The 27,503-nt window shown below is 38.3% G+C and overlaps 1 protein-coding gene across 14 annotated transcripts in view; it reads left to right on the top strand.

Moving 5' to 3' along the window:
* The window catches only part of NTNG1 (netrin G1), a 332,462-nt gene extending 309,888 nt beyond the window's left edge, over nt 1-22,574 (top strand). For 13 of the 14 annotated variants that reach the window (XM_060774037.2, XM_060774039.2, XM_060774036.2 and 10 more), the window contains one exon: nt 21,298-22,574. In XM_060774037.2, coding sequence (XP_060630020.1) covers nt 21,298-21,524 — 227 coding nt within the window. In that variant the 3' untranslated portion in view covers nt 21,525-22,574. The remainder of the gene's footprint in view (nt 1-21,297) is intronic. The other variant, XM_060774043.2, reaches the window with a different exon arrangement.
* The last annotated feature ends 4,929 nt before the right edge of the window (nt 22,575-27,503 follow it).

Here is a 27,503-nt window from a genome sequence, read left to right as displayed (position 1 = left end):
TTTCATTTCACAGCTACCATGGTGGTAGGCATTCTTGCAGATGTAATCCAAAAAGTCACTGATTCAAACTATGTATCTGACCGTAGGATAGAACCATGAGGGCAAGTAGAGAATTTCAGTTTTTAAAGAAAGAACAAGATATAAACAGCCTAAAGAATCACACCATGGAATGAATGAGGTGAAATGAATAAGCCAGAAATTGTGATTACTTAAGAACCTATCTTGTGACTACTTTTTATTTCTCATATAAGTGTAGCAAAGCAGTCCACAGAGAAGTCACACTCTTCTTGTTCTCACTAATCAGATATGTGCCTTTTGCATGTGTATCTCATGTGGAGACCTATTTATAGCAATGCCCATTCAGTGAGTATAACCAGAAATAGTGATATTCTTACATGACTATTATATGAGATGTGAAACACAGCAGGGGGATTTAACATCTCTGGGTGGAATTTCTGCTTATATATCTAACAGATTTTGGGATAAACCTTGTCATTGCGCAACAAGAGGTCTTACAAGGTGTGAAAAACAGATGTATGCACTGCTCCCTTGACAGTCTTTAAGTAATTGCCCCGGTGGCGCAAGGGGTTAAACTCTTGTGCCAGTAGAACTGAAGACCGACAGATCGGAGGTTCAAATCTGGAGAGAGTGTGGATGAGCTCCCTCTGTCAGCTCCATCTCTCCATGCGGTAACATGAGAGAAGCCTTCCACAAGGATGGTAAATCATCAAAATATCCAGGCGTCCCCTGGGCAACATCCTTGCAGACGGCCAATTCTCTCAACACCAGAAGTGACTTGCAGTTTCTCAAGTCGCTCCTAGTGTGAAAAAAAGTAACATTTTGCTCCCAACAGCAAAATATCTTAAGCAAAACCTTCAAGAGGTTATATTTATACTGATCAAGTAATACTGGACTTAATGCATCTATATCTATATGTATGGGAATATATCTGGACTGGGTACACTTGTGGTGCATCACATGATTAAATCTCATTAGCTTCCCTACTAAAACCTCTCAATAAACATTCTATGATTGGGTTGAGAATATGAATATTGTATCCTGAAGTCCATAATTTGTTGCTCTGGTTTAAGTACTTAAATGCAATAAGATATTTCTGAAATTCGAAGGAAATTTATCAAACAAAATTTGTTTTCAAAAGTATACAGAACCAGATATTTACTCCAGTGTATACATGTGTTATATTTTATCCTATAGAGTTACAGCTGTGTTTGATCAGGCTGCTGCTGTACTGGCCAATGAATCCGGGGCCAGACTGAAGCAGAAATGCTCCATATTGGTTCCAAAGGTGGCCACACACACTTCAACAGTGGTGTGTTGCAGTCTATATGGTCCAGTCAGACCAAAACCACATCAGTCCTGCTGGATCATCACTTCAATTTTGTGTCACTTCTCCCACCTGCCTGCAGAGCTCCATGTGAGCTACTTGCCATTGTGGGTGTCCTGTTCTTACATCAAGGGATATATCTGGATGTAGCTAGGAAGGACAGAGACAATCTGATGATGTATTGTTGAAGAGTTTCACAGTCGGAATCACTGGGGTGTGGTTTTCAGGCTGTATGATCATGTTCTAGCAGCATTTTCTTCTGACATTTTGTCTGCATCTGTTGCTGGTGTTGGAATTCAACCTCACGGTGCCCAAGTCTCAAGTCCTCAACAAGGAGCAGTTAGTTTAGTATAGACTAAGGGTTTCCTTTCCCCTATGTCTCCTGTATGACAGTTGGAATGTATCAAATTCCTTCTCTCCTCTCTGTTTCTTCTCTCATTCTGATTGGTTGTTTAAAATTGACACCTTTGTACTGCGAGCCATTTTAAAATCTGACTTCTGTTTCTTACATCGGAGTATGTGATACGTGCTTTGCAATCTCTCTGCGTGTGTGTCAGAGAGATGTAGTGATTGGTGTTTTTCCCTCTCTTTGAAACCTTAGAAGAGATGGGTATTAGAGTAACTCAGACCCAGTTCTTTACTATTAAGAAATGTAGTTATTGTTTATTATTGTAAATATACCCTTCGTGATTTTTAAGATTGGACTTTGCATCTTTGCCTGCCTAAGCTATTGATCCTTTACAGCCACATTACACGGCACTTCAGGCTCTACTAGCTATGAACTGATGGTCAACCTTTTGTATCCTGTTTGATTTTTGGATACTCTGCTTTATTTAGGGAAGTTTTCCCTAACAGCTGGCATCTCCAGAGGATTCTCTGAAGATGACAGGTGCAGGCAAAACATCAAGAGATAATGCTGTTGGAACACAGCCATACAGCCTGGAAACACAGACCACTCTAATTTGATGATGTCAGAATAGGGTGCCTGCAATGGCCAGGAGCTTACAACTGGGAGTGATGGTGGTAGCAACATGGACATGATCCATCTCCTTTCTCCCTGCACTGACGAGCTCAGGAGAAGATGGTGGCTGCAGTGTTCCATCTGGCCAGGATTAGTGCTGGTTTTTTTCAGGCCATGTCAACACTGTCATTCCAGCTATGCCAATCCAGTTGCCCACTCTAGAGAGGATGGGAGATTTTATTTTAACAGTCCCAACACTGTACCACCACTTGTAAAGGATTAGAATTATATAAATTCAATTAAGTGTTTGGAAGCTGCAGGAGACTTTGCCACCAACACACTATTTTCTGAGGTAATTTTAGTATGAACACTGGCTACCACCACACTTAAAAGGAATGTTTAGCTTCTGGTTTGGCAAGAGTTTTTAAGTAAGTTGGTCTGTGCTGGATTTGCACTCAGGGCTCTGAACTCTGAGGTAAATAACACCGAGATTCTTTTAAAATGTCGCTGCCACCAATCTTAAAATTCTGTTTCTCTAACTGCTATGGAACTATTTCACATAGAGCAGTGGTTCTCAACCTGGGGTCCCCAGATTTTTTTGGCGTACAACTCCCAGAAATCCCAGCTAGTTTACCAGCTGTTAGGATTTTTGGGAGTTGAAGGCCAAAAACATTTAGTGAACCCCAGGTTGAGAACAACTGACATAGAGGCACTCTTGAGACAGTTGTTATTTAACAAAGAACAAAGTTGTTTATTTGTGAGAACTTCAACAATACAGGCACTTAAGCTTAACGGTTGCAATAATAAGTTGGAGCGTATGGTTACTTTAAAAACAGTTCAATGTTTAGTTCCACAAACAAGTCTTATTTATTTATTTACTTTATTTGTATATCGCTCTTCTCAGCCCTTAGGCGACTCAGAGCGGCACTTAGGCGACTCTTCACTCCCTCAGGAAACTAGCAGACTTCTCTCTGACTAGAATTCCTAAAAATCCAGACAGTCCTTTCCCCTTTGGATCTGTCTGTTCTCTCTACAAGCTATTGTTCCTAATAGCTAACTATCTTTACAAACTGACCAACTCTTGGCTTCTCTGACTTCTCTTCTTCTAACACTCCCAAAACCCAACTCTCCTCTTAACTCACAAACCCTATCTTAACTCTTCAAACACCAGACCCTAACTGAGCTGTCAGATTTTAAAACGCACCCTTACAGGCATTTTTTTTCTCTACTCTAACTAAGCTCCGCCCACTCTCTCCCAGCCAATTACAAAGCTTCTCCACATTTCCCTCCAGGCTGCTCCTAAGCTCCACCCCCTCTACGAAATGGGTACTAAGATGGCTGCCTCCTTGCACCATCTCATAAAATGGCTGCCAAAATTCTTGGGCCTACTTCCTGATCTTTCCCTGGTCTAAAAGGTAGGCAATTCATCAGACCTACCTTGTCCCAAAACCACAGGATACTTTGGAGTTTCAGGCTAACTGGAGATATCTCCCTACTTTTACTGCAGTTGGGTAAAACTAGATTAACCTTGTTTATACCATAATGCTCAACAAAAGTTGAGGAATGTCATGAAAACAGACAGAAGCTAATACAAGGCAAGTCCCGAGTTTTTGTACTCATATAGATGGGCTCTTATTTATACATTATATGATAGCTCCATGTTTCACACTTTGATTCTTAGTCCAGTTTATATGGAAACTACATAATGAACTGTCAACTGTTAGAATTTTATCAGACTTCACAAAGGTTATGTCATACAATTTCTGTATTTGTTGAGACACTCAAGTGCTCAGAGTACAATATGCAAATTCTAAGTGGAAAATTTGTATCATCTCCAAATATAATCAGTGCCTGCTTGATGGAATCACAGGGTAATTGATCTTTTCCAAGAATGCTGGTTCACGGTAAGTGAAACCTGATGAATTTACCTCTTAAAATACATGTCTACCAACTGCAAAAATCAGAAAGAGAGATTTGGGTTCCTTTAAGTCTCCGGTCTCTTGCTCCAAAAAATAACTACTAATAATCAGATATATTAATGCATTCAGTGATGAATTAATAAGGCAAAAGTACACACATATTCATCTATTTTAGGAGGTGCATTACTTGACCCATTAACAATTAAGAGTGGCACAATTGAATTTCCCACCTTAGCTGTTTCATTCTCTCACAGTAATATGAACTTGTCTACCAGTGTTGGTGATAACTATTTAAATAGATTGCATGCATGAATTAAGATTCAGTTGTGGGAAACTAGATGGGAGTGGGTGGCATTTTGCAGTAAATTTACTTCAGCCAGGCTTGGAAAATACACTGTGTAATGATATCAGGACATGGCTAAGCAGTACTTGATGTTCAAGGGGAAAGAGATAAAGCGACACATCTCTTTCATTTGTAACCACATATCTAGCTTTAATATCTAGTTCTCACCTCTGCTGAAATACAAGGAGCCACAAACCAGAAGAAAGTGTAGCACAACTTTAATTTTTCAATTGACAATATTTCTCAGCTCTTGAGGTACTTGATCTTAAGGTTACCAAAATTAAAGATGGAACTGGTTAAAACAAGTTTATAATGAACATCCCCTTTTCAAAATCAGAAAGAAGATGAATGTGTTTTTTTTAAAAAAAAAAAAAAGAAGAAGAAGTACCTCCCAACTCGTAGGCCAAATCAGCCAATTTACTTCTATTATAAACATTTATGAACCTGTATGCATGATTCTGTCCTTTACTCTGGTAATTATAATGCAATCAGTTACATGTTTCTCCTGTAGAATCAATTAACAAACACTTAAAATAATTTACAACCAATTTCATTTCATTTCATTGAATAATGGATGGGGGGATTCTTTGCTATGACATGGTAGTTACAAACTTTATGACATATCCATTAAAATCTCTATTTTGTGAAACTTAAAATTGGATCATTACATAATTTGAAACTAAAAATAGATGTTTGAACAGATCTTCAAAACAATGATGTCATTTTTCTAAGCTAAGGCAGCATAAAAATAGAATCAACTTTCAGTGGAAGATAGTTGAGGGTTTTTGGAACACACGTAGCTGAACAGAAGCAGTAATTAAAGTTTTTAATTATCAATAATAATCCAGACAGGAATCTATTATCTTCCTCATTGTGTGAAATATGAATGCAGAGGATTCTCCTTCAGCTACCAAATGTGGAATAATTCTGTTCAAAGCATTTCCACAAGCATTTTGCTATGCACAGCAGGTGTCTTGCATGAAAATTTACATGACAGACCCAAGTACTCCTTTGGATCCATTCTAATCTACTTATTAACATGTGTAAGGTTATGATTTTCCTCCTGACAAATACTGGAGTGTGCATATAGAACTCAGCCAGAACAAATTTTTCCTTTAAGGCAGGCATAGGATTTTCAAATGAGATGCTCTACATAATACTTTTCTATGTCAATATCACAATTGCATTACTGCAGTCCTGAATCCATTGCATTTTTCAGAGATCCGCAAAATGCTTTGACTACCAGCTTTGATGCTTTACCTTGCATGACCATAGAACTATTCAAAAGCATTTTGCTTCCTTGGGTGGAATAACAAAGGTTGCCCCACCATCCAAGTTAAGCTATCTAGAACCATGAAGCAAGCAATACAAAATGCATCCTGATATTTAAAAAAAAAAGTCCTGGTAGTATAAAGTAAGAAATGAAATGACATTTTGCTGTCTTTTCAGGACACTCAAAATTTACTGCATGCCTACCTGGCTCAGCTCTAGTGACAGACAGACCCCACCATACTACATGCTTTTACTATAAGAGAAGATGCCAGTTTACATACAATGGACTACACCACATGACTATATGCTATAGCAAGCAAATTACTAGGCACTACTTTAAACTTGCCCCACTGGAACAAGGAAAGGACGGATTTGCAGCCATTTTATTGTCATGAGGGAGATATGTATCCCTTTTTCCTGCAAAACCATAGTCCTACTCATGAGACTAGCGGAAAGTAATCATTGTACATATTAAACCTCTGAGGAACAAGAAATTGCTGTGAATAGTAAAAGCTGTCTGTTTGTATCAAATATTCAAAAGTCTATCACTTCACTCTGAATCATAAATCTAGAAGCTTCCCTGAGAACTTCACAAATACTTTACGAGTTTGCTTTTAAAAAACTTTGACATACATGAGATGTTCCTCACTTGTCCAAAACTAAAGCAGTTAACCATTTCTTGTGAAAAGTATTTACCGGATCGAATTCTTTACAGTGCAGTTCTTTATACTCTGTTGAGAAAGGATCTCATATGGTTACTTGCTCTGAATCCAAAGGTCCTTACTTGCCTTCACTGCTGTTTTTATATAAGTTGGCTATATAGCACTATGACTTTAGTGTATTTGCTGTATCATTCTTGACTTGCTAAGTTAACAATGCTATTGGAAAATGAGATTAACAGGAAGACATTGGTTTTTGTATATATTTAATGGTTTTTTATGGATTTTATAATGTTATTCTAATTGTTTTTAATTGTATACTTTGGACTGTATGGCATTGAATTGCTGCCAATTTGTAAGCCACCTTGAGTCGCCTTTGGGCAGAGAAAGGTGGGATAGAAATACCATAAATAAATAATAAATCAATGTGGCTTTTTCTGGAAGAAAAGACCAATAGCAGGGAGGGAGAAAGGATAATGCCAAAGCAACAGAAATAGGCAGTGTAGTAATGCTCAAAAATGAATACAGATTAGCCTCCCTTATCCAGAAGCTAAATATGTGATTATCTGCTTTTCCCCATCCCTCAATACACAAACAGAGGTATTCTACAATCTGGGAAAAAATCCAAAAGAAATTCTGGTTCCAAACATTTTGGATTAGGGAGATTCAACCTGTATTTTTTTTAAAAAAAAAAAAAGGTTTCCTTACATCACTGGAAATAAGCCTATGCCTAGCCCAGGTTCTTGAACTTAGGGCATATTTGCACTGACCACTATGGTGAAACCAACATAGAAGGAAACAGTTTCACTGGGCAGATGTTTACACTGAAAACTCTGGAACTGATTTGTGGGGTGGGTGATGCTTACACACACTATAAAGGCTGGTCTTAAACTGGTTTTAGGATCTGTTTGATAGACATGAGTACAGAATGCATATGTGCAGATCACTGAGGCACTTTGTCTGTCCGCAGAGCAATGTGTATTCTGCAGAATTGCTTTCACGGCACACTAATGCGTATCAAGGACTTCATTTGAGAGTATCCCCAACTTCCCAAAGTGAACTGCAATGTGTGTTATGTAACCACCATGTTATGTGTTATGCACTGCCCTCATGTCAGGGTAGATGTGGCTCAACATGGCTCAATATGTTGAATACAAAATGCTAGGTCCAAACTTTTAAAGCCAAGGGCCAGTTCACAGGCCTTCGGTATGTCAGAGGGGAGGGGCAGACTATAGTTTGAAAACAAAATTGAACACATTCCTATGCACACTGCATATGTCTTATTTGTAGTGCATGGATGAAGGTGGGGCAGAGAAGGGAGGGAAGCCAAGCAGGCACTCGGCCTCCAGGGCCTGTCCTTCCCAGCCATGTAACAGCAGCGGTGGTGGCAGCAGTGACCGCCTGGAACAAGCAGGGCAATTGGGGAGCCTTCCTTTGCAAAGAAATAAAAAGTTGCAGGTTAAGAGAGAGATACAAGTTGCCACTGTAATGGGATGCCCAAGGCTGGGCCCACCCGAGGAGAAGGTGATGCTTATTCGGAGTGAGGGAGCACAAGAGGTTGGCATCTCGCTTTCTCTCCTCTTGAGAAGTGGACCTTTTCTGGGGCCCTGATACCCAAGAAGGAGGGAAGGGTCAGATGACCAAAAAGATTTAAGAAAGTCAAGAAAGGGAGGAAAGAAGCAAGGGAGGCAGGCCTGAAGAGAAAGGACCAGTGGAAATTTGAGAAGGGGTCCCAGGGCTAGACTTTGGACATGCCAACTGTAGAGTGTTACAATAACTCATGCATAGCCTATACCTTAGGGGAAATATAGGGATTGTGTGATTCAATGGCCAGACACTGGCAACTGCATTGAATTGGTAGGAGGTTCAGTTCCCCTGTCAATCAGGAAGCAGTCCTCCTTCTATCTATCATATTGAAGACTGGAGACAACTGTCAGCTGCTTTCTGATCACAGGAAACACACACCCATTGGTTGCAGAGGTTGCTGCCCAGTAATGGAGAAATGAGAGGTCACAATAGGAGTCACTGAGTAACACTGTAACTATGATACTTACACATTCATAACTACTAGTCAGTGTTTTCAGGAGAACCGACCTATCTGCTGTCCAGCAATCCAACCCTATGCTGAACAAACTTCCTCCAGTCTTAGATTTTTGTTTTGTTACATTCATTTTCAAAATTAAAAGACAGTTGAAATTATGAAAACACTTAACAATTTTAATCATTGTTACCATAAGATACAAAGCAACATACAAATGGACCATTGGTGCTTACCCTACAAAGTACAGTGTGAATAAAGTTTACAATATTCCACAGGTTTTTAATGGAACTACACTGATCGTGTGCCTTCTATAATCCAAAAGTTGCAGGCAAAGTTAGGGGAAATTATCTTATGTAGACTTTCAGCACCAAACTTTCTTTTTTCTGGTCCTGCCCTGAATCTTTGCCAGCCTACCACAATAAGACACAATTTTCTTTCCCATATATATTTTTTAAGTTGATGATACAAGCATCAGAGAAAGGGCAAAATTATTAACGGGGGGGGGGGGGCTATCTTTATGTGAATAATTATATTTACAGTTGTGAACTTGCAGGGGAGTTTGTAATTGGATGTAAAGCTATAGAAGAGAAACTAGCTCTTCATTATGGAAGACCATTTTCACTTTTGAAAACTGCAGTCTTCCTATTATTTTCATATCTCTAAACTTAAACGTGTACAGTTCCTTCAGCGTTTCATTATGGGCTTCATGTCTCTCAATCCAATTGTCACATTTACTGCTTTCCCCAGCCTTCTCCAATTTGATTGCAGTCCCTCAAATTACTCAGGCAGCTTTTAGAACTTCATTATGAGCAGTCGGATATCCAGGGGTTTATGACACGGAGGAAGACAAGGAGTCCTTCTCACCCTTAAGCACCTTCTTCCTTGAAGTGCTTGGCCTAAATCAGAAAGCTGCACAAGCTTAGTTAACCATTTTCCCCTGACTAAGAAAGATTGGAGGATCTATCCCCACTAGAACAACAGTAATTCTGAAATGACTAATCCTGGATTTATTTCCAATTTTGTCCATTTTAGAAAGCAATCTCCTGTTATCCTCTATCAGGCCTGTCAAAATGACTCCAGGATGTGAGATTATGATTTCTATGGAGATAGAGTACCCACTCATCATTTCATGTCATGCTGAATACCATGTTATTCTGCTTTTAATACCTCCTTTTTGGTTATTTTTTAAATTTTCCATTAATTCAATATCTACAGGCAGCACATTTCTACTATAACACAACACTGAAGCTGATTGCTTGGCATCATAAAGATTCTACAAAGAAAACTCTGCTGATATTCTTAAATATAATCCCTTATTCTCCATTGTTGTTAAGTTCTGTCCTCCCCTACCCACTATTTTCAATAAAGTGTAATTTCCAGATTGCGATTTTATTGTTCACCGAACAATAAATGTCTGAATGTTGTCCTCCCTCCATATTATCCAGGTGCAGAATGGATATAAACTGCTAGAATCCCATTGCTATTTGGACTTTTGCCCTAAAGTCCTCCTTAAACGTTCCTGAAGCCTGAGCAGAAGCTAGTTGAAAATCAATTGTTATTCCAAAAATGTATAATTCCTTAGAAGCTTTATTCACCAGGGATTAAGTGTGGTTTCAAATTAATATATACAATGTGATTTTGTACATGAAATATAAAAATAGGGAATTTAGTGGGTCATTCTCTAAATTAGGTGTGCATATCCTCACCCTGCAACCAAATGCATATTAATTATGAGATGTCCTACCGAATCCACTGAGGTTTATTGTTTGGGCAAATATATTTTAAAAATAGATGCCTACCCTTTGGCCAGGATCAGAGAGTGCACAATTTATTTGAACATGGTTATTCCCCACTCTCTTTATGACAGTATAGAAAAGAATACCCTTGGTGGCATCACAAAGAAAGGCATAAGTAAATAACGGCTTAAGGATGCAAATAGACATGGATTTTAATAGTCATTGATTTTTATAACTTTTAACAGTTTTAAACGGTTTTATTATGAATTTTATTATGTGATTTAATTTGTTTTAAATGATGTGTTTATGTGTGTTTGGCATCTAATGTTGCCAATCTGTACACCGCCCTGAGTCGCCTTTGGGCTGAAAAGGGTGGGATAAAAGTGTAGTAAATCAATAAATAAAGTCAGTGGCCATTTTCAGCTTCTCCTAAATGTCCCTAAATCACATTCCTTCACAGCAGTTATTAAACATATTCTACACCAGGTTGGACATCTAGTGGCATTCTAGATGTTGTTGGACTGAAACTCCAGACATAAATTAGAGTGAAAGAAGGTTGTCAACAACAAGACATCCATCCCTACCTGTGTTTAGAAGTTACACTTCTGTGTGATTTCTTCACTTCCCTCTTTAAATGTTGGATCACTTTCAAATACCTCTTTATCTCAGGGCCTTATCACATTGAGGTCTCTAATGTGGGCAACAGCAGGGGAAATCGCCAGGCAGCATGGCAAATCTGTGGGGCAGTGGGAGGAACCATCATCCCATGCCTCGCATCACCTGCATTGCCGCCTTCCCCATTACATGGGGGAAAACATCGTTGCCTGGCTTCCCCCTGCTGTAGACTATGAAAGCACGGTTAGCCACCCATGTTCTCAGGGCTCTGTCCTAGGATGCATTCAGGATGGAGCCCCATGGGAAGTACCCCTGTGTCAAGGGGTACTTCACCATCTCCCCAAGAGGACTTACATGAGGCCAAGCCCCAACAATAATACATCAGTGAAAACAACACAGGCAAAGCAAAATAAAATACATACAAAATATTATAAATACATATAAACGGTAACACAAGAAATTTTAAACATAGGTATCCAACACTGTGGGCAGGGCTAAATGTAATAGATTAAAATTTTAAAACACTGGACGTGAACAGAGATGGAATATGTCTAAGCAGGGGGTTTTTTAGAGGATAATATAGGCTAATTACTCCAATGGGTAGATAAAGTGCTTCAGAAGACATATTGCAGAATGTTGGTCCATTGGGCTTCATCCTGGAAGCATCCTAGGATGGAGTGAGAAGTCAGTGTGATGAGGTCGTCAGTCACTTTTACTGTATAGACTAGCATACATCTGTCAAAATAAGTGACATTTTAAAATCAGAAAGCAGATAGTGGAATCCTTTAGACCCATTTTAGAGAATGACAAAATGAGCACTCATCTCTTATGCGACAACAGAATTTGCAACTTCTCAGGGTTAGTCTACTATATTTTGTAACTTGGAGCAAAGGACATTCTAGTTCCACTTAAAGAGCAGATTTGTAATGGAATCTTACTTCAGCACTGTATTTCCACTTAACCAAGGAGCCAGAGAGGATGTTGGAGTGCAAGGAGTATAATCCAGCATTGTATCCCTACTCAGTTCGCACACTCATACACAGCAGTTGCCTTACCTTGTGTCATGAGAGGGTGAAATGGCAGAGTACTTAGGTTGAGTCATTGTTGCCACTGCAACATGTTGGTCAGTCTCCATTACAATAGACCCATTGCATCATGTTGATGCTCCAACTACCTTGCCATGTATTCCAGTTTCACAATACAGTTTAACTGTATTGGACTGCATTATATGGTAGTGTAGACTCATATAGAATGTAGTTCAATGCAGTTATACTGCATTATGAAACTGATCATATAGCAGTGTAGACGAGGCCTGAGTCACACATCCAGTATTTGTTGCAATGGCTCTATTCTAATAGATGAACCAAGTGGATTCAGGCCACTGCCATTTTTTTCTTTTTTCTTTTTCTCTTCTGTCTCGCTTCACCCCCTCCCTACACATCTGCATTATTCATAAGTCTCAAAGGAGAAAACCGATAGTACCTTGTGCAAAGCCATCTTTTTGAGCATATATAAATGAATGTCTTGACCTGTGGAAAATTTCAATATTTTCTTAATTAGCACTTTGGGGAAAGGGTTTTACTCAAGAATATTAATGCTCCATCAGCAATCAAAATGTGTTTTGGGAGCCAGAAGAACTTGTGAATTTTCTCACCATCTTTGCAGGTGCTTTTGATCTGTGAATTTAAGAACAAAGATAATGGACTAAATTCTGTTGTTAATCCCAACTGGAATAGACCCCTTGAACCAATGCAATTTATCCAATCAACAATGTTTTCATGGATTTCTATTTCAGTTTGGACTAACCAGTAGGATATATTCTAATTTAATAGAATATTTAAAGTTCAGTTTTATATTTAAGGTTGATCCCACAACTGTTCCAGCATTATAAAGACATGAGAGACTTCATAACATGTCTGCTCGAAAGGAAAAATGTCAAACTTTAGTAGGAACATAATTGATGAAGGTTCTCTTTTTCCTTTGTGATAAGAATGCTGGACTATTCTCATGTGTCTATGTGAACTGCCACCCTCCACATCTTCCAAATGTTTGGAGATGAGAATACATCTGGAGTTCATGTTTCTATAAAACTGAACACAGTGGACCTTCAGTATCTGCTAGGATTTGTTTTCCGGACTTGCTGTGGATAGTAAAAAAATATGTAGATGTTCAAAATCTATTATATACAACAGTGTAGTAAAATTGTGTCCCCTTGTATAAAATGGTACATCAAAAGTTTGCTTTTTGGATCTTTAATATATATTTTCAAGGTTTTTATGGTTGACTCCATGGGTATAGAGTGTCCATTGATGACTTACACTGGCCTAAGATACCTTTTGGAGTAGGGCATTGTGGTGGCAGCAGAATGGCAGAAATAGTCACCTGTATTGCCACAGATACCAGCCTTGCTGGCTGCCATTTTAATCCCAGTCACTTGCCTATTGCTTCCATGGCTATGTCTCAAACTATTACATCATACTGATTCAGTATTTTGGAAGATTTGGCTGGGATAATAAGTTACAACCATGAGGCAAAGAGGGGAAAGGAACCATCTTTTTTATAATAGTATATATATATATATTTATTTATATCCCCACAATTCAGATTAAAACAACTCACAATTTAAAAGTAATACAATAAAAAACATGCAAAAAGTAAATATGAAAGATGTCACTTTAGTCATTCTGAACCTTTTGGTATCTGCCACCTAAGAAACCTGCCTCACTCTGCCTAATGGCGAGACCATCCCAGGCAATGTTGTTAGGAGTACAGGAAACATAAATAATTATAATAAAAAATGTACAGAAAATGCTTTCTCATCTCTGTTCTCTAAACCCTTGAATGATGTTTGCTCACTGACAAGCTCCAACGTTTACTAGAAAGAGCAATAAAAGGTTAGAGAATGACCCAAGAGGTGGCTGGAAGGAAGGAAATAGAAAAGAGTTTATTGAAAGTGTTGAGTTTCTTTACCGACACAATTAAGGAAGTTGACTCTAGCAAAACTACTTGCATTTGAGCCCTAAGAGTCTTCAGAGAACTCAACAAAATGTGACAAGGAGGCCTGATGTCATAGACTCGATAGTATTAAACCTTAACCCTTACACAGCTAATAATAAACAATCCTTACTTGGGAACCAAAAAATGTAACAAGCCAACTACCATTTTCATATATAAGAACTTTGCAATGTGATGATTTTGCTGTGTGATGCAACTGTTAGAGCATTGATGCCAATGGGCTTGGTCTCTATGGTATGGACTTTCACTTCAACTGATCTGCCATTAACCTCTAATAGTTGGAAGATAGCCAACAGAAATCCTTTTAGACTGCAACTCATTTTTCCCTGAAAAATGTATTGTTGTTTTGTGAAATGGTGGAGATGAAGGTAAATTTGGTGGTGTTTCAGTCATCAAGGGAAAAATACATTGATATACAATGCAATCTCTGAAAAATAGAAATAACGATCAGCTTATAGAACATCAAAGGACAAGAACTGAAGTGCCGTGTAAATTCAGTTGCCAGTCTGAACCGTATTATGTGACTCTAATGTGCCTCCTTATTTTGGGGAGGTAATTTACCGTAGTAAAAAAAAGTCAGCATTAGATTTATTTATTTATTTATTTATTTATTTAGAGGATTTCTATACCGGCCTTCTCAACCTTGACGAGGGACTCAGGTCGGTTTACAGTGCATATCAAATACAATCATATAAAAACTGCAAATACAAATCATTACATATTAAAATAGTACAACTCAGTACAATAAAAAAATTGAGCAAATATGGTATATAACCTTCAGACTATGTATAGATTTTGTGTATAAAATATTTGTGAAGCATAAATGAAGATTTATCTCCAAGATTATGTACATTTATGTAAATGCGGCTTTTGCAAAATACTTCTGTTCCCAAGCTTTTTAGATCAGGAATACTCTGCCTGTACTGGATGAATTCTACAAATTGTGCCATCGTTTCATGCAGTGTTTCTCAAACTGTGCTCCTCCGGGTGTTTTGGACTTCGGCTCCCAGAAGTCCCAGCCAGCTTACTAACTGAATTCCAAAACATCTGGAGAAGCACAATTTGAGGAACACTGATCCTAGGAAAGTAGATCGGTTCCAATTTCCCAACTTACATAATTGGCATCATTTGTTAGTGATGCTTCCACAAACTTTTAAGTGCTTAGGATGAAGCATACCAAACTTTCCTCCAGTGTAGTATCATGACAGAAAGATTAATAGAAATGATTGCAACATAATGAATTATAAACTGTAGCCATAAAGGGAGACCTGTTCCTCCTAAAAAAACAAGTAAAGTATTTTGAAAAGTAAAATAAGTTGAAACCAAATTTATTTTTATATGAAAATGAAAAACTTTGGAAAAATATCCTAATTTGCATTCATGCTCCAAACAAAAGCAAGATTTCATCTACTTTTTAGAAAAGTATTTTAATTAACTATTGATTTATCATCATTTATTTCAGGTCACTGGCCAGTATTAATGGCACATATAATTCACCTCTGCAATCAGCCATTTATTCTTTAAAAGCTAAGAAAATAAAGATTCAAGTGTCAACAGCCCTAATGGGCCTTTTGAAAATGCTTATGTGTAGAAAGGCTACCTTTTTATATCTCAGACCGAATGAGCTGATAGAGCAGGTAAATATCATTAAAACTTCAGGTAGAAGCATTATAAATTTCAAACTTATACATGCTTGTTCATAACCTGGAAAGTAACATTTTAAATATACTATATTTTTGTGATTCCCCTCCCCCCCCCCGCCCAAAAAAGTTAATTGCAAGCAGTCGCCATTGTCAGTAAGTGCTCAGAAATAGAAATTACAAAGATCTACCATAAATATTCTATATCAGCTACTTAGATGAGAATGCATAAGAAACATCTACAGGCTTGCCTGAAACTCCCCCACCTACCTTAGCAGTCAACAGACCTATTAGGGGAATGAAGTCTGTTCAGTAGCTGAATGGGGCACAAAATTAATGTTTCCAGCCCTTTCCACAGCAAACAATTCAGAAGTCTTACTGCATTTCCTTGAACAGCATTTGATCTAAGATGGGTGTGTAAGTATGTACACATATACATATATTTTTAACTTGATTTTATTGAAAGCTACTCTGAGACTTTGGATAAAGGATGGGATATAAATATTGAAATAAATGGATATTTAATACAGAGCATTTACTCTAGCTTATGCATATGTAACTACAATACTGAATGCTATCAGAAATAAAAACAGTCCTCACCAAATAGCCCTGCTGTTCAATTGTGCTAGTTCACTCATTCAGGTTGCAACCATATCTGGAAGCATGTTCCACTGAATTCAGTGGACCTGAGTTAAAATGTTTTATGAGTTATCTATTTTGTATGATGACCACAGGTAACAAACATGTGTTCACCAGCAGGGGCCTCATCATAAAGACCAGGCAAAGTGTCCCATTTCACCTGGCAACCAGGAAAAAGGAAGCAGTGGAGTGAGTCCGTCGCCTCACGTACAGGTCCCTCTCAGTGACACTTTCCCCATCACATGGGGAAAGTGTTGCCCTCCTGATGAGGCCCCATGCTGGCTCCATTAGAAGCCTCCTGTGTTGGGGGGGGGGGGGGGAAGCATCCAACAACGCTTTCACCCCAGTTGGGGGAAGTGGTTTCGCCAGAAGTCATGCAACATTGTGTGATGTCAGGTGTGGAGCTCTAAACAGGGTGAAATCATCCTAGGACACTAAATTCACCCTGTCTGATGAGGTCGCAAGGAAGCAGGTAATTACAGATGCCCATTAACCTAAATATTTATAAGCAAGTATATTTGGAGATTCAGAAATTATAAATATCAAAACAAATCTGGTTTCTTGTTGTGCTCTTGTTTTGGCTGTTACTGTTTGCAATAATTTCCTACACTTGAAATCTCATCAGATTTGCTTTATGGTTTATTATTCCTTTTGGTTTATATTTGCAATATAAATATGCCCAATTAGCCTTGTCTTGCATGCTGCATTAAAGAAGACTAAAATGTAAACATATGGTCGTCATCATCGTAATTCCCTGAGCAAGCCACATTTATTATAACTTAATATGCAGTTGTGACATTTACAGATCAGAAACTGGGGATGCATTTCAGTGTTGTGTCAATGGGTCATAAAATACATTAGTACAGTAAAAGTTATCACAGAGGAAGGTGACAAAGGAGGAGCATGTTTAGATGGTGTCTGTTGGTTGCCCTCATATTAATTATGGCATAGCATACTGGAGAAGGACTAGAACCGTAGTGTTATTCAACTCATTTGCATGCACAGATTTAGAAGTCAATAGTATATTAAAAACAAGCCATAATTTCTAGATGATTGTGAAGGGAGTGATTCCATTGAGCACTGTTTTTGTGTACCCTCTGTTAATTTGAATTGAACTTGCTTGCGCTGATTAGCTGTCTGTTATTTTCTATTAATATGTATATATTGCCTCTTCAGCATTTTAGCTAAGGATGCTGTGACTATGAGATAAGTGACTAGAAGCAAATGACATTTTTAGCCGGAGTTGTTTTGCTACAGGGCTGATGATGAAGATAACAACTGGATTAGGAATTATATCTTTTGCCTCTAGAGGTTGAGCGTCCCTTATCCAGAATTCCGAAATCCAGAATACTCCAAAAACCTAAATTGTATATATGGGTTGCTGTGATAGTATCCCTTTTGCTTTCTGATTGTTTAGCGTATAAATGTTTTGTTTCATGCAAAACATTATTCAAAACATTACTTGAAATCTTCAGATGTGATATAAGGTATATATGAAACATAAATTAATATAGTTTTTAGACTTGAGCTTCCTCACCAAGATACCTCAGTATGTATATTCAAGTATTTCAAAACACTCTAAAAATACAGAATCCTTATTGTCTCAAGCATTATAGATAAGAGATGCTCAATTTGTAACAATCATCATGACAAGTGGCAAACAGTGCCTACTTTTACAGATGAGTGTTCTGGAGATTTGGGAATACATAAGTGTCTACAAGACTAAAGAAATATTGCCATCAAGCAAAGCAAAATCTACAGGTTACAAATAAATTTGACATTCTACTAAAACAGAAATGGCCAACCTGTAGCCTTTTAGACGTTGTTAGGCTTAAATTCCCATGGATCCTACCTAGCATACAAATTGGTGTGGGATGATGGGGAACTGCAGCTTAACAATAGAGAGACACGCATTGTCTACTATATGGGGACTGTTATAGTTAAATATTTTCTTTCCATTACAGTTGGCAACCACAATATGAATGTCCCTCTGTATGTTAGGCAGTCATTAGCCAGCCTCTGGGTCTGCATGAAATTCCGGGCACCAATGGACACTAGACAAGATGAATTAATCCGCCATTACATCAGCGGATTAATTCATTCCAGTTTATTCAAAGCTGAACCTATTTTTGGAGTACTGTTCAGAAACTTAGATTCCCTACAAAACCAGAACTAGATCCAGGGAAAACACTGCTCAGAAATAAGAGAGCATCTGCTGCTCCTGAATGCCACCATGATTCTTTAGACTTTCTGGATTTCATGTTTACTCATGGCGCAATGTTATTTGAACTGACTTCATCATATTTCTCTGGTTATTCTGGCTATTTCTGAGCATTCAGAACTTTTCATAAAAGCCTCAATGTACAAATCTACAGCTATCAAAACAAATCTTTGACTGCATATATATTATGTTCCATGTTGGTTTTGATGCAATGGCACCCAAAATACAGGGGTCAATACTGCAATGGTTTTTATATTAGATTTAGCACCAGGCTTTTAAAAATATGAAGGACTAAAATTAACAAATCAGGAAAAACAACATTGGTGAGGATGGAAATGGTATAAAATGACTCACTGGAGAAATAAATTTTAAAATAATATCAAATATTGGTCCATTTTGGCACAGCTCTCCAACCTATTCCTCAAACCTGTTATTTAAAGTGGATCTAACTGAAAATGGAGAAGGCTACATCTGAGAAAGAAGCAGAAACTGGTGACTCCATTGTCAATTGGTTGTGAATGGTTTTAGTTTCAACTTTAAAGAAGCTAATCATGATACAGAAAGGTATCCCTTACTGGCTCAGCACCTTGGACAGCCACTTTAAAATCTGGATTGAATCCAGACAGAATCCTCACTGCACCAATATTAGAGCTACCAGCCTCCTATAGGACGAAAAAACATTCCATGAGCATTGTGAATACAGACTATTCGAAAATAATGCATGATAAATGTGGGAATAGAACTGGGTGGATTGGGAGTGAGGCTGAAAGAGTGGGAAGAATTTACAGTGTGTTGAAATATGTCCTTTACAAGTTCTAGAATGGTATAATTGTAATGCATATTTATTCTAAGTAGTTGTCAATAGACATTTTGTTTTTCTCATTAATATTCCCTAATTAACTGTCATTTGTACCTGAGTACTTCAAAAATATTTTCTTTTATAAAATAAAATGTGGAAATAAGCATAAAATGTGCTGTGCTATTTGCTTGTATATCTGCTTGATCACGGGTCACCCAGGGTATGCTTCTCTTTCCATGCTGTATTCACTTTATGTGTTTAAGTTTGCTTTCTGCATATAAGATTGCTCAGTGTAAAGGCCTCATGTCTCGTATTAGCTTGTTTCTTTGTATTTAGCTATGTGTTTAATATTTTGTTATGCACATTTTGTCCTGCTTGCTGCAAGTGTTGCCTTTTTGCATAATAATAATAATTTAAAGGTTCAGTTTAATAATAACACTATGTGAATTCACCTTTAATAACGCCACGTGACTTCACGTTTCATAAATTTTTGTCCATTTTACTGGGCTAAAGACTGATTGTTCTATGTAGATTTACTATGAAAAAGTCCCACAGTGTTAAATGGGGCTCACTCTCACAGATTGCATACAATGGCAAACTGAGACTATTTATTTATTGACTATATTTGTATACCGCCCTTCTCAGCCCGCAGGTCACTCAAGGTGGTTTACAGAGGCAACAGTTCAATGCCCAACAACACCATAAAACAAATTTTAATAAAAGATGAGTTGAGTCACTAAGTCAGTGTAACAATACCATCATAGGAAGAAAGGACAGGAGGAAAAAGGCCATGAGCATTGCAGCTAAGAGAGATGGAAGGGGGAGCAGTTTTGTCTGCCTTCTCTCACCAATGCTGCAGAATGCTACCCTAACACATCAACAGAATCCCAGCCTGAAGCATTTGGCTGCAATCTAAAGAAGTCATTTACGTGCTTGTGGCATTTGAATTGATGTGGATGCTCAGAGCACAACACAAGTCAAAGAGAGGTACAGTTTGTAGAATGGGAACAACCACAAACAAATCTTCAGAGTGAGGTTCTGATGCATGCCTGATTCTCTTACTCTCATGTCAGTGATTTCTTTGGACTAAAGCTGGCAGTGTGATCACAAGACACAACTGCACAGTTCTCACTGTTTTCTTCACATATTAAAAATGATCATTTGGTACAACCACTCCAAAATGAGTTATTTCAAACTATTTCTCGTTATCAAATACCAGCATTTCAGAGAGAAGGCTAGGCTAGTATCCCCCTATTTCAGGGAAAATACAGCACCAGTAGCAAATGCATGGCTTCCTAGATATCAGATCATGGGCTTTAATTGGTGAAACTGAAATAAGTTTTAGTATAAAAATTTCCCTAACCTAATACAAGGAATGTCTAAAATTTAATGCTATGTTATTATATATAAACTACTGGGGAGAGTACCTAGTGGCTTCTGGGAACAAGGCTAGTCATGTACATTCTTTTAAACATCTTCATGTTCTTTCTTCATATGGTCTCTTATGGTCAGTAGATCTCAACCTCATCACAGAGTTTATTAACATAATCCTGCTAACTTGGGCATTGGAAGTGAAGGCACTCTATTATTGGGAGGTCTAACAATGGGAGAAGGAGATAAAATCATGACTCCTGCTACAGTCCTATATATGTGTTATATAGACTGCAGTTTCCAAAACCCACCTTCCAGCTTGGCTAGTATTCCCTGTTGAGCCATCAGTATGGGTTTTAGTACAATTACAGTACGACCCCTGGTATCCATTTGAGATACTTTCCAAGACCCACCTACACCCGCAGATACCTGAAATCTTGAATAATAGTGGATCCTATATGATCCAGAATCATATTGTAGAATCTTACTGGAAGATCTCAAGAGGCCTAGAAACATTTCCAGGTAGGGGAGTATGTGCATTTTTGGAGTGTCCATAAGTGAAACCATGAACCTTGAATTCATGGATAAGGGAACCATACTGTTGGAGGTATCTTCAAGAGGAAAATCCTAACCTTCTTCCTCCATATCATTGCTTTCTGTTACCAAAATACTGATACTGATTCTGGTTTCTTTTTTCTTTCCTTCCAACTCCATCTCGCAGCCAACGTATGTGACAATGAACTTCAGATCTGCCTGAATGGAGGAACGTGTGAGAAGAATGTACGTTGCCTGTGCCCACCAAACTACGCTGGTGTACTGTGTGAGAAGCGGAGTTGTGAAGGGAATTCAGAAATCTGCAACTCTGGACAACGGGCATTGTTATCATGCCTGATACTTCTATTACCACTGATTGCACCATTAGGATTAAGTGGATTTTTCCTATTCTAGGCTATGCAGCTTGAGCAGCATCGACTTCAGACTGCTTTGAAAATATAGGACACAGAAAAGGAAAATAAAATAAAAAGAGGACAGCAACAGCCTCAAGAAGATGCTAATGCGTCTTTCAAATATAATTATAATAATAATAAAAGGGGAAAGCGCAAATATATACGTATATATAGACTTTCAAAAGGCCTAACTGAACTAAGCCATATCTATCCATTGTTGACAACCCAGCGAGTCAAGACTGTTACTTTCTGACTCAAGCTTTACTTGGACAGCTGCCAGTACTATTACTTCTAATGACAAAGCCAGCTGCAAAAGCTTACCAAGGATCGAAAAGGCTTTGGTCGCCACCCCTTGGACAGGAATACAATAAAATGAAAACCGCAGAACCTTGCTCCTTCAATCTGGTGCACAACTGTACCTCTTCCCAGTGTGTGGGCCAACCAAATAGAGGCATTCTTTGCTGTCAGTGCATTGTGGGTATAAGGAAATCTGTTTCAAAGCTGCCATATTGGCCTGCTTCAGCCCCCTCCCCCCAATCCCCTTCCAACTGTGCTTTAGTGAACGTTGCTCTGTAACCCTTGTTGGTTGAACGATTTCTTTGTCCGATGTTAGTAATGCACATGTGTATCAGCCCCTCCTCAATAAATTCCAAGCCAGTCATACCCTTGTATCTCTTAGAAGCACTGCATCAAGCCAATGCTGTGCTCACCTATTGTACAAGAGTGGCTATAGAACAAAAGAAGAGTGTATTTATCCTTTTGTATTCAAATGAAGTTATTTTTCTTGACTAACGTACAACGTAGACTTTTTGTATTATTGACAATTTGTGTTAACAGACAATTTATTAATGTACTTTAATCCTAATGAGATAAAGGTGGGGGGAGTTAATTTTTTATTTCCTCCTCGTTTTTTTCTCTCCTTTCTTTTCTTTTCTTTTTTTTCCTTTCATTTGATTTCTGCAGAGATTTCTCTGTATGGGCAACGTGCTGGCATCAAAGAATATCAGTTTACATATTATAGCAAGTGTAATAAAAATTCCACCAAAGGACATTCTAAATGTTTTCTTGTTGCTTTAACACTGGAAGATTTAAGAGAATAAAAATTCCTGCATAAACTATTTTAGGGTTTAGTATTGCACTTTCTTAACTGTATTTTACCAGGTGAGAGAGTTCTGCAGGCACAGCAAAACATATGCAAATCGTCATGTTAAATCAGTAGAGGCTCTTAAGGTGGAAAGAAAATCTCTATGGGATGCAGAGGTAGTTATTAGGAGTGACAAGCCCCTGGCAGGCATTGTTTAGTCTAGTAGACAAGTGGACAAGCTCAGTTCCTTCTGATCAATTTAAGTTAAAATGCAATTCCCCAGGAATGAACACCTTGTTGTGTTCCACATCCTGTTGTATAGCATTCCCCATCTGCTCTACTGTGGTATGATGGAAGCTGCCATCCATATATATCTGGAATGCAAAACATTGCCGGTTGCTACTGTCCTCAGTGACCTGGAAATGAACTTTCATGAACATAATTGTTTCTGAGCAGACATAGGTATCCATACTCTCAATTGCACTGGGAAAATATTATTATAATTTCTATTTCCAACATAGAATTCCAACATCATCCTAATGAACTTTGCCTCTTTCCCTTCCTTCCCATTTCCCATTTTAGGATTCGATTGAGATTTTAAGGGTATAAAGTTATAGGATGTATCTCTTCCCTCCTGGTAAAGCTGATGAAATACCATGTCACATTTGTAGAGATGACATTTTTTGGTGGAGGGATTTCAAAACCACAGTTAAAAAAATTATTGTTAAAGATTTACCTCAAAATTCAACATTTGAAGTCCAAAAATAGCTGCAAAATGCAACATGCAGATTTTTTTAGTGGCATAATTAACTGATTTGTGTTAACCTAAAAAGTACTGAAATACCATATGGATGAGAAACTGTTGCATTAATTGCTCTTATGTCTGCTGTCAGATTCTGCCAACTTTTACTATTTAATTGTACACCTTTGGCAAAGATGTTCCAGCCAATTTAAGTTAAAATGCAATTCCCCAGAATGAACACCTTGTGGTGTTCCACATCCTGTTGTATAGGATTTCTCATCTGCTCAACTGTGGGATGACGGTGGCTGAGAAACATGAAAAGCAATGGAAATGAGATCGCATGACACATTGATTACAAGAGGAGTAAAAGCAGTTTCAGGTACCAACAGTATTAAATGTTAAACCAGACTAGAGAATCAGTAAATGGAAGTACTGGGCAAAATAGTAGAGGAGTGATTTCCAAAGCCAGGATTCCACCACAAAGCAGGTCTTCTCTCCAAATGACAGCCACCACACTTGAGAGAGGAAGTGATGGAAAGTTTCTGTTGATGGCTTCAGCAGACATTCAGGATGATATGGAATAAACTCTTTTTTGCAGTGATTCAGAGCAATTCTTCATTGTCGATAGCCACTGGATACTAGATCACCAACACTGTCAAATATTGAGGGGAACCTGTCAACACTGCAAGCTGTTTGACTTCAGATATGCTAGCTGGTGTTGCAATACCTTTGGATGTCAAGTGACAAAGCTAAATGTCAAGTATTTGTCAAATATTTGCACAATGAAATGATATTCACTGTCAAAATTCTTCCCATCGTTGTTTCAAAGAGAGCTTGGCAAAGGTAAATTTATTTTCCTGCACAGTTGCCTAAAGAAGGTCTAAGCCACTTCTATAATTAACTATTGTATTCTGTAACTATGATCATTGTCAACACCAAAGACCAGCAATGGATGAGTCCTCTATTGCCATTTATGTTTTAAGTAAGCATGTTAAGGTACATTAGCTCTCTTATTCCATTTTTCTATAGGATTTGACACTAAGGTTGGAGTCTGTTTGGCAGGATTCGTTAATAGAATGAATGAAGAATGTGGTGAAAGGCACTGCAGACTTCTTCAACCAGAGAAATCAGCCATAGCAAAGCACCTGATGAACCAACCTGGACACAGCATTTTATTTGAGAACACAGAAATGCTGGACCACTCTCACAACCACCATGTCAGACTACACAGAGAAGCCATTGAAATACACAAGCATGTGGACAATTTCAACAGAAAAGAGGAAACCATGAAAATGAATGAAATCTGGCTACCAGAATTAAAAAAAACTCTAAAATTACAACAGCACAACAAGAGAGGAAAAAAACAAGGACATCTAATCACCTCTCAACAAAAGTTTGCTCCAGGCACTGTCAGGCCATTATATGCTAATCAAGGTGGTCAGTTGAAACATTCACACCTAGCTCCAGCAGACAAGAGTCCTTTGTCCCACCCTGGTCATTCCACAGATATATAAACCTTTTTTCCTAGTTCCAACAGACCTCACTACCTCTGAGGATGCTTGCCATAGATGCAGGCGAAATGTCAGGAGAGAATGTCATAGAGCCCGAAAAAACCTACAACAACCCAAGAATGTGATTGTTACTTAGTACATTGCATGGTAGCCAGTATGACAGCAGTGGCAATTTTGCAGGTCCACAGCAATTTGGAAACCTGGCAAAATAAAAGAATAAACACACTTGGACACTTTAGTCCCCAAACTTATTTCTATACATGCAGCTATGAATATTACATTTTATTTCTGAATGCCTAATCCATAAACTGGGGCAATTACCGAAAGAGAAATTCATATAGACTGACCAGCATTAGAAATGGCAGCTGACTGATTGACATTGCCCATGGTGTGAGTTCACTGTATTCTGCAAGAGATCTTCTATGGATTGATTTGTGTGTACAGTAAGAATTGGAGCTGCCATCTAATGTACAAAACAAATTCATGTTGGTCAGTTTAAATTAGAACAAAACCATTGACTCAACTGCTTCATAATGAGTCAATGGCTGCAATCTGGTCTCAGCTCAGGGTAGCATAAATATCTGCATGAAGGCTTATGCCATGCTGGGCCATATAGCCTCATCCAGTTTACACAAAAGCCCATGTATTGGCCTCCACCATGGTCACTGCATGCTTCATGATGAACAGGCAGGCATGGAGTATCCCCATAGCCAGACACAAAATGATGACATCAGACCAACAGAGAACCTCATACGGATCAGAGCCATGTAATACCAGCCCCTGCAGCCCTTGAAAAATGTGAAAGGAAAGCTTCCACATGTATATGTCCCTCACAAAATGCCAGCAAATGTGCAAATTTATTAGAGTCAATAGGTCTGTTTTATTGTTTATTTATTCAGTTGCTTCCTACTCTTCATGACCTCATGGATCAGCCCATGCCAGAGCTCCCTGTTGGCAGTGGCCACTCCCAGCTCCTTCAAAGTCATGCAAGTCACTTCAAGGATGCCATCCATCCATTTAGCCTTTGGTCTGCCCCTCTTCCTTTTTCCTTCCCTTTTCCTCAGCATCATTGTTGTCTCCAAGCTTTCCTGTTTTCTCATTATGTGGCCAAAGTACTTCATCTCTGCCTTTAATATCCTTCCCTCCAATGAGCAGTCTGGCTTTATTTCCTGGAGTATGGACTGGTTTGATCTTCTTGTGGACCATGGCACTTTCAGAATTTTCCTCCAACACTATAGTTCAAAAGCATCCATCTTCCTTTGCTCAACCTCCCTTATAGTCCAGCTCTCACATCCATATGTTGCTATGGGGAATACCATTGCTTTAACTATGTGAATCTTTGTTGTCAGTGTGATGTCTCTACTCTTCACTATTTTATTGAGATTGCTCTCCTCCCAAGTCAATGCCTTCTGATTTCCTGGCTACAGTCTGCGTCTGCAGTAATCTCCTCCAGTTGAATTGCATATTCTTCAGGCTATACTGTGACTTAGTTTCGAAAAGTGTTTTCCAAATGTACATCACTGAATGAGTCCAATGATTGTCATAATTTGCAGGAAAAGATGACACAGTTGGGTTTATAAGGATTAAATGACCTGGGTTGCAAACTACTGAGAAGATTTGAAATTGTGCATTAAAGTCAGAAAAACATATTTGCATTCAGTTCAAATGTCATCATAGGGTTAAAAGTCTTCAGTATGAATGTATGCTTGATGCTTGTGAAAATTGGTATTCCTTGCTCAATGCACTTGCTATGTGGGTTTCTATGTAATCATGGGATGAACTTCTTTATTGTGGAATACATTTCATAACTTTAAACATATTTAGCTACATAGCAAAGATGTTGAAAAACCCGGCTTGTGAATTGCAAACCTTACTAATGTGACATCAGCAAAAGTCGCCCTTTTCCTTATGAGTTGAAGTTTAACTGAAATGAAATATTTATATGTGCCCCAAACCCTTGTCTACCTATGACAATATTTGAACAGCTCCTACCATGCAGAGACACACACACAGAACAGCTACACAATTTAACTTTTAATAAAGCCAGATTTAGTATTTAGGGTAGTGTCAAAATATACAGTGGCAAGTATGGGGAAAGTGCTGCTCCAGCAAATAAAGTTTGTTTTAAAGTATTGCCCAAGGTGTAATAAATTCTTCTTTCTGCCTTTTATTAGCCCAATTACTGCATTTGACAGCGAGAGACAGAGCAAAAACAGAGGCAAAAGTACCAACCACAGCAATGTTTCAAAGACAAAGAAAGAATCAAAAGGTGGCAACACAGAGTGAATTTTCTTTGGAGAAAGATATTCCATTGCACGTAATGCAAATATTTTACTCATATAATAGCCTGGAATGGAAAACAATTAATCAGCACAGACAGAAAGCCCAGGAGAAGCGGGTTATTTTGTTCTCTCCGGGCTCTAGTCTCTGAATCAGGGAGTGTGTAGTCTTTTGAACCTTCTTTGATAGACTTGCCCCATCTCCAGAGAATAATAATTTGGCTGGCAAATGCTCCATAGGAACAATCACCAGGGGAGAAAGCTGTCTTATTGGTTTTGTTTCTCGGAAAGCTAATATAAAGAATGACAAAAACAGCAAAATAGGTGACATTTGGAGAGATTTCCACAACAGCGCAGCTGATGG

The sequence above is a fragment of the Anolis sagrei genome, chromosome 4 (genome assembly GCF_037176765.1).
Source record: "Anolis sagrei isolate rAnoSag1 chromosome 4, rAnoSag1.mat, whole genome shotgun sequence".
In the NCBI taxonomy this organism is placed as follows: domain Eukaryota; kingdom Metazoa; phylum Chordata; class Lepidosauria; order Squamata; family Dactyloidae; genus Anolis; species Anolis sagrei.
This window is presented reverse-complemented; position numbering and strand designations above follow the sequence as displayed.